The following is an 8,590-nucleotide window of genomic DNA, read 5'->3' on the forward strand; positions in this document are numbered from 1 at the left end:
GGGGACTATCCTGACAGCCCTGCACTCCACTGATGGGAAGGTAGTGGACACTCACACCAACAGAGTGGGTTTTCACTTATCAGGGAAGACCGAAAGAAGGGTATTGTGTTTACAGTTGGTGCTTAATAAATGCACATTGTATGAATGAACGAGTCTCTACCCTATTTGATTGCCTTTTCCAGAATCCTTCCTTCTTCTGTGGATTTCCAGCCCTTTTCAGAAACTTTCCAACCTGTTTTTGGTTCTGCCATTCATTGGCTACCTAAGCCAGGTTCCTGCTCTCAGAGAACATGTCAGGGGAGGAGTAGACACAGGTCCAGCAAGTCTGTCCCCAGCTGTTTACTGCAGCTCTTTCTTTGGGGTGGGACTGTCTGTGGACTGGCCTTGGGCAAGACTTTAAGTTGATAATGAGGTAATGAATGGTACTTCCTGGCTACACAACATTGCTCTTGCAGAGTGTTAAATATTTGCCACATAAAATCCTACAGTACAATTTTTGCCTTATTGTATGCTAATTTTATCATTTCAAATACCAAGTAGGTAAAGACCTTTCAATAAAACATAGTTTGTAATCTTTTTGAAAGAAGTCAAGATATGAAAATAGGTCATCAGTCTCAACTTTCTACAAAATATCTCCTGTGTGTATTCGTATCATCACCGTCAACTCCCACTCTGGTCCTTCTTACTCAAGACATACCAAGTTAGCTCACAGGATCTGCCAGTATCGTCAGATTTTCATAAATTCTTTTTCAGGAAGCATTGGAAATTTTTAATACCAATAGTCTGGCCAAGTATCTGCAAGCTGTTGAAGAACTGAAGCGTACTGTCCCAGGTGGTGCAGAGCTGCAGCTGGCAGAACAGAGTCAGGAGGCGAGGGCCCAGTGGGAGGTGAGAGCCTCGGGGCCTTGGGTTATGGCTCTGGTCCTGTGCTTGGTCATCTTCAGAGCCATTCCAAGCTTCCTCTGTCTAGTCTGTGATACCTTTGCATTAGAGGTGCTGGTCCCAGGCTCTGTTTCAACTGGTGTCTGCCTCAGCCAGTGCCTCAGCCACCTTACAGATCTGAGAGCTGCTGGAAGAAGCGGAGTGCCTACGTTGTTTCTTTCTCTGCCTCTCCACAGTGTCTCAGCAGCTGCTTGTCCTCTTCTCCATGATGGGAAACTCATGGCTCTCTCTTCCCTAGGCTCCAGGAAGGCCTCAAGCCCAGGGACAGAGAAGCTTTCTCCTGCTGCTTTTTTGATAGACTAGCTTTTCCTTCTTAGTTTGACTGCTCTAAATTTTCATGCCTGGAGCCATTTAATATCCCCGGAATGAAAAGTCGAGCATGTTCCTGATTTCCTGGATGGATCCTGACTGAGATCCTGAATGAGATAATGAGATCCCGATTGAGTGCACTGTGTCCATTCAGATTTCCCTAGTCACGCAGGGAGAGGCTTCTGTGGAGGTAAAACTGTGACCCTGGGCAGGTTACTAAACTTTTGGAAACCACACTGGCAAAATGAGAATAACACAATTTAATTGGCAGGTTATTACAAAGATTTACATAGGCCATAGAGGATATGTTCAATCAATGGTAATTATATTATGAATGTAGCTGTATGTGTCTGATGAGTATAGTCAGTTCTCTGTATCTTTGGATTCTGTGTCTATGCATTCAACCAACTGTGGGTCCAAATTGTTTGAAAAAAAAGACTTGTATCTACTCTGAAGGTGTATGGCCTTGTCCCCAACCCCATCCATGATTCATTAAACAATATAATATACCAGCTATTTGCATAACATTATATTATGCTAAGCATTATATAAAATCTAGAAATAACTTGCAGTGTATTGGAGATCGTGTGTAGATAATATGACACTTTTCTTTTTTTTTCTTTATTTTTTTGTTTTTTGAGACAGGGTTTCTCTCTGAGTCCTGGCTGTCCTGGAACTCACTCTGTAGACCAGGCTGACCTCGAACTCAGAAATCTGCCTGCCTCTGCCTCCCAAGTGCTGGGATTAAACACGTGTGCCACCACAGCCCGGCTATAACATGGCACTTTACAAAAAGGACTGAAGTGTCCTCAGATTTTAGTATCTCCAGTGGGAAGGGGGTTCTGGATTAAGGGATGTCTATATAATTAGATTAAAATCTATTAATGATTTTCTGGACAAACTTATTTTTGTTTTTTAGACAGCGTCTCATCTGTAGCCGTGGTTGTCTTGGAATTCACTAGGCTAGCATTGAACTCACAGATATCCACCTGCGTCTGCCTCTCAAGTGCTGGGATTTTGAATGGGCTCTTATTTTAGAGCAGTTTTCACTTCAAAGAATCAGTGCAGACACAGCTCCGAGAGTTCTAGTGAAGGAATCTGTCCTAGTGAGTGAGCCAATAAGGGGGCGTTATATTGACTAAAGCTTGTGCATCCTCAGATTCGCACTGACCCCTGGAATGCTTTTTGTCTGCCCCAGGACACCATCCAGGACCCAGATTTCATATGTTTGTCATGTCTCCTTAGCTTAGCTGTCTTTTTAATGTCTAGTCTCCCCAGATTGTAGCTTTTATTTCATTTTCTCGACAGCATCTTTCACAGTTTAAAGCATATTTTTTTTAATTGTTAGAAAGAAAAAGAAATAGGTCTATGGATCTGGGATGTTTTAAACACTCTTCCCAGGGATAAAGAGGGTGAATGAGCAGGTCGTGTGGGCTTTGCTTCCTTCCTGTTGTTTCCATGGCTGTTTTGTTGTAACTGGAAAGAGAGTCAGTGTGTTGTGTCCTCTTGTGATTAATACACTCCTTCATCCTTTGCAGCCTCTCCATCACGAAATTTCTTTGTATCTCCGACAACTAAAAATAGACATCGAAGAAGGAAAGCTTAAAGACAATATTGCAAAACTTGAAAAGCAAATAAATAAAGAAAAGAAGCTTATCCGTAGAGGGAGGACCAGGGGCCTCCGCAAGGAACACGAGGTAAAGCCACTCGGGCCCACTGCTGTTTGTCTTCGTGTTGGCTGGGTAACCACAGTGTAAGCTCACGGCCTCCGATTGGCTGTACTGTGGAAATCTCTTGAGCCTGTTTACTTCCCTGGGCTTGTCACTCAGTCTGGCTCTAACTGAATCCTGTGCTTTTACCCCGTCAGAAGTGAGACATCTCAGCCAGGAGTGTTTGTTCCACGTTTCGATCATGATGGTTGGGTGCTGCCTGCTCCTGAGACTGCTCGTAGCTGTCTCAACTACTGCTGCAGTACAGATAGTTTTATAGGGACACTGGGTCACCAAAAGAGCTTTTGTAAAAACGAGCGAATCGGGTCATGCAGGACTTGGGGGTTGTCTGATGATTTCTTTTCATCTCCAGCCTATTTGACTGGGTTTGTGTGGTTGACAGGGCTTAGTCATTTCATCTTAACTGTCAGTTTCTGTGGCTCTCACTATGTTACTCTTGCTTGCACAGATACCTATTTTATATATATATATACATATATATATATATATATATATATATATATGTATATATATGTATATGTATGTATATATATATACACATATATATGTATATATGTGTGTGTGTCTATATATACACACATATAGAAGATATATCTGTAACACACACTCACACACATAGAGCATGAAAGAGAGAGAGCGCGCTACATTTTTACTATCCTTTACAAATTTTCCCATTTTCATTACTTTTCCTTAATGTTTTAGTTTTCGGAAGGGACACTCTACAGTTTTCAGTACTTGTATCCATCCTAACTATGCAATTTTATAAGACTATTTGTCTGTTTATGGCTGTGTCCAAGTCTTTCTCTGGCAAAACCCCCCCCCCCCATGTCTACAGTCTGTTCCTGACTGGTGGGCATCACAAGTGTTCATTTTAGATTCCTGTGTCTGGAATGGAACCAGTAACATCACCTCTCAAACTTTGCTCCCTCCTCTCCTCATCACCAGGCCATGCTGTCTCCACGATCTTCTCCTTCCTCCCTCCCCCCACCCCCGCCAGATGTAACCGAGTTACTGAAGGCCAATTCCATAAGCACAGCAGTTTCTTCTCTTCCATCCACTGTGCTGCCCCTTCTCTTATTCTGTTAGGAAGAAAATGGCTTCATCATCTTTCACCACAACAGTTTGCTGGTTTGCCGAGTAGGGGACAGTACTGAGAATTGAAGTCAAAAGTGTCATGTACATAAGACAGACCCTCTAGCAACTCAGAGATATCCCCAGGCCCCAGGACTGACCTTTCGAAGCCCAGATCTCATTTTACTGCCTCCCAGTGGTAACCCTCTCCCCTCTCCAAGGATGGCCCTAAGATCTTCAGAAGGATCCAGGACATCCCTTCAGTGTCTCTCTCCTAGACTGGGCACTCCAACAGCAGCAGGGACCTGTGCCCTCAGAACCTTTTACTACCTGTCATCTTCCGTCACTGGTGGAGATGACTTCTCTGTGATGACTGTGTCAATTGTCAGCTTGACAGAAGCTGAGTTACCTGGGAGATGGATCTCTGGGCATGCCTGTGGGGGGTCATCTTGATTGACAGATGTATAGGGCTATCCTTAGGCAGGGGGATCCTAGACTGTGTTAGGTGTAGGAAGTGAGCTCAGTGCTAGCTTGCAGTCATCTTTCTGTTTCCTGGTCATGGGAGCAACGTGACCAGCTGCCTCTAGCTCCCACTTCCCGACCTTCCTGCTATGGTGGGCTACGTTCGGAACCATGAGATAAACTAAACCCTTCCTCCTTAAGTTGCTTTCGTCAGGATGTTTGGCTATATCCACAGGAAGAGAATCTAAGACAATCCTCCAGTCACCCTTAGAGAACTCCTCGTCCCTTCCACATCCAGCTCGGATGGCTCCCTCTGTGAAGCAGGCAGGTGGCGGTGTTCTCATAACGTCATGATGTTACAGACCATTACTTGCATGTCAGTTACTGAAATGGGACTCTTTCAGGGCCGACTTCCTCATTGCTTTTCCCTAATCCCTGTAACCATACTCAATGCATAGCAGACAGTTCATAAACCCTGACCATACTCAACACATAGCAGACGGTCCATAAAAGAGCATGCTGTCAGAGTCACGCACACAGCGGGAGTTTCCGGTCATATGCCCTCAGCTGAAGCCCAGCTTTCTTCCTTCCCTCAGGTTTGCTTTTCTCCGGAAAGCATCGAGTGCCAGCTGGAACACCATGTGGGTGTCTTGAGGGTGCTGTGTGAGGAGCTGACATCACCAGAGGATCAGCAAAAATTGAAGGAAGCTCTCCGAGGCTATGAACAAAAGATAGAGAGACTTCTGAAATGTGCTTCTGAGATTCACACCACCCTGCAGTCCTCCCAGGAAGGTGCACTGAAGGAGAGGTTAGTGCTTTGTAAGAAGAGCCACGCTCCAGAGCAAAGCCAGAAAAAGCTGTTTACACAACCAAATGACATTTGGATGATCATGGTTTTGAGGTTCTACGTTCCCCCTATTCTATCTTAATATCCAGTCATGCTTCCTTCCTAGGGGTGCCTTGATCACAACTGAGAACGGCAGAAGGGATGCACACGGCGAGGCACCGCCTGAGGTACCAGATAACCAGCTGCCAACTGAGAAGGTGTTAAATCCGGGTGATCTAGTTCACAAATAGTCTCAATATAGGTTAAGTGGGCAAGCATCTGGTTCTCATGAGCATCGGTCTAGTATCTGATTGTCATCATCAGTTAAGATTTCCCACCTTATGAAACGCAAGGCAGGCCACTTCTCAAAGAGTTAGAATGATGGCAACCAAAGCTATGGTGTGCCTAGCAATCTACTGAGAGTGTCCCAGTGGCTCCCAGCGAATCCTGAAGACAAATTGTGTCTGCTGCTGTTGAGGTCAGTGAGGCTGACTTCGGTCTTCACAGACAGCCCAATATGTTGAGATGAATGGGCTCATTTGGCTTCTTGGTAGGATGAATTTTGTTTCCCTTGCAGATTGGATTTACCAGATTGCTGAAGGTAGAGAGGCTGGCATTTGCCGTATATCACAGTGTGGGTGCCAGCCAGCAGATTTTTTTTTTTTTGGAAAGGGATGAGAAACTTGTGTTGAGGGTTTTCACCTTTGACTGAGCCTGTGAGGTCTGATGCAGAGTCAAGCACTGGCGCCTGACCGTGTCCCTTGATCAATTAGAAGGCCACAGTCAGCCCAATAGATGTCTGTGAGGAATTTTGCTGTGAGGAGAGGCATCTCAAGGACTTCTATTCTTTCCTGATTTTGGATATAAAGAACCATCCCTGAGCATAAAACATTTAAGTTTTATAGATATGTAAATATGTTTAAGTAATTGTCTTTACTATTTTGCATATTTGCTTAGGTAATGGAACCCATTAAGAATTTTAGTCAGACATCAGAATTAAAGCCTCAGCAAGAAGAAAACGTTATGGAGAAGGAAGGAAAGGATTGCAGCGTCTCCCTAAATGAGTTACAGGACAGGTAACTTCCTTTTAAACAGTGAGGTCCGCTGAAAATTCTTCATCAGTGACTGCATATGATGTATATACCTGTTCATGCATATGTGATATGTATCATACGTGATATAGCATATATGTCATATATGTGGCATATACATTTATATATGTGATATGTGCACACAATATGTTACATATGTACATTTCTATATACGATATTTATATGTACACACATACGCACAATATGCGTGTATTTATACACACATGCACACTTACTTGTAGATGCATGTGTGCTTGGTGGCAGTTCCCTTCAACTACTAAACCATCTTGATACCCCTTCCTTTTACAAAAGTTTATTTATTCATTTGTGATGTGGGTGCATTGGTGGGTGCAGGTGTGTGGAAACAGAGGACAGCTTATAGGAGTCCTTCCACCATATGGGTCCCAGGAATCAGAGTCAAGTCATCAGGCTTAGCAGCAGGTGCCCTTACCCACTGAGCCATCTTACCTGTCCACGTTATGTATTTTTAAGACTTATTATTCTTTAGTTTTAATTTTGGCATGTGACTCATTTAAGCAAAAATTCCTTGGACATTTCTGCATGCAAAATTGATAGTAATTTAAAAAATATTTCTATCTTACTTTAAAATTAAGTTTTAAATTTTAAAAATTTTAATGTTTTGAATTTATTTATTTATTTATTTATTTATTGTTTAACAAACAAGAAGTGGGCTTTACGGTGACATTTCATACAAATGCGTACATACATATCTCATTATTCTTTGCCCTGCCCTCACTACCCCTTCCCTCTACAAAGTCATGTTACACTTAATTTTCTCCCAGGTATGACATACAAAGGGAGATTCTTGAGCAACACCTGCAAGACAGCAAATCCACGATCGCATCTGACTTTCCCAGTGAGAGTGAGAGGAGCAGTGCCTGCCTGCAGGCTAAGCTGACAGATCTGCAGGTAACTCTGAGCGCCTTTCCTCACTGAGCAGATTACACTCCAGAAATACAGCTGTGGTGGTTTGTGGAGGTCATGTGTGTAAGATGTCTCATTGTTAGACGGCATTTCTCATGTTTCTCTTGCCTGGATTTGCTTTCAAAAGCCAGGACAGACTTTCAGGGTCTTCATTTATTGTTTTGTGGTATAATTTTCAGTGTCCTTCCATCTCCTGCAGGGTCCTCCCATCTCCTGCAGGGTCCTCCCATCTCCTACAGGATCCTCCCATCTCCTGCAGGGTCCTCCCACTTCCTGCAGGGTCCTCCCATCTCCTGCAGGGTCCTCCTATCTCCTGCAGGATCCTCCTACTTCCTGCATGGTCCTCCCACTTCCTGCAGGGTCCTCCTACTTCCTGCAGGGTCCTCCCATCTCCTGCAGGGTCCTCCCTTCCTGCAGGGTCTTCCCACTTTTTGCAGGGTCCTCCCATCTCCTGCAGGATCCTCCCACTTCCTGCAGGGTCCTTCCATCTCCTGTAGGGTCCTCCCACTTCCTTCAGGATCCTCCCATTTTCTGCAGGGTCCTCCCACTTCCTGCAGGGTCCTTCCCCACTTCCTTCAGTGTCCTCCCATTTTCTACAGTGTCTTCCTACTTTCTCTAGAGTCCTCCCACTTCCTCCAGGCTCCTCCCACTTCCTACAGTGTCCCCCTACTTCCTGTATTATCTTCCCACTCAATTCAGTGTCCCCACCTACTTCCTACAGCCTCTTCCTGCTTCCTGGTTTCCTTCTGTTTAGTAAGCAGCTCCCAGCCACACCTGCCATCTGGCTCCTCTGTTTTTCATGAAGTGGGCCAAACCCATCAGATCTTTGATGGATAAGCATGTTTTTAGCATGGTTAAGACATTGTCTTGAGACTTCCCAGTGACTGAATAATGAGTTGATTGGAAATGTACATCTGGCTCCAGAAAAGTGAACAAGTGAGCCTGTTGATCCTTCAGCAGGATTCTCAAAGGAACCTTAAAAAGAGGGCAGGAGGGAGAGCTCAGGGGTCACGGACACACACTGCTCTTGTAGAGGATGCAAGTCCTGTTCTCAGCATCCAGGTCAGGGGGACTCATTACCTTCTGTAATTCCCGCTCCAAGTGATCTGACATCGTACTCTCCCCCCTTCCCCCGTCTCTCTCTGTCTCTGTCTCTGTCTGTGTGTGTCTCTCTCTCTCTCTCTCTCTCTCTCTCTCTCTCTCTCTCTCTCTCT

At 44.6% G+C, this 8,590-nt stretch overlaps 1 protein-coding gene across 1 annotated transcript in view; it reads left to right on the forward strand.

Moving 5' to 3' along the window:
- Nucleotides 1-8,590, forward strand: part of LOC114640105 (nesprin-2-like) — a 50,282-nt gene that overhangs the window by 19,755 nt on the left and 21,937 nt on the right. The window contains exons 10-15 of the mRNA XM_028789037.1: nucleotides 754-888; nucleotides 2,790-2,948; nucleotides 5,111-5,322; nucleotides 5,468-5,528; nucleotides 6,298-6,416; nucleotides 7,235-7,361. Coding sequence (XP_028644870.1) covers nucleotides 754-888; nucleotides 2,790-2,948; nucleotides 5,111-5,322; nucleotides 5,468-5,528; nucleotides 6,298-6,416; nucleotides 7,235-7,361 — 813 coding nt within the window. The remainder of the gene's footprint in view (nucleotides 1-753; nucleotides 889-2,789; nucleotides 2,949-5,110; nucleotides 5,323-5,467; nucleotides 5,529-6,297; nucleotides 6,417-7,234; nucleotides 7,362-8,590) is intronic.

Source organism: Grammomys surdaster, unplaced genomic scaffold (assembly GCF_004785775.1).
Source record: "Grammomys surdaster isolate TR1022 unplaced genomic scaffold, NIH_TR_1.0 127, whole genome shotgun sequence".
NCBI classification, from domain to species: domain Eukaryota; kingdom Metazoa; phylum Chordata; class Mammalia; order Rodentia; family Muridae; genus Grammomys; species Grammomys surdaster.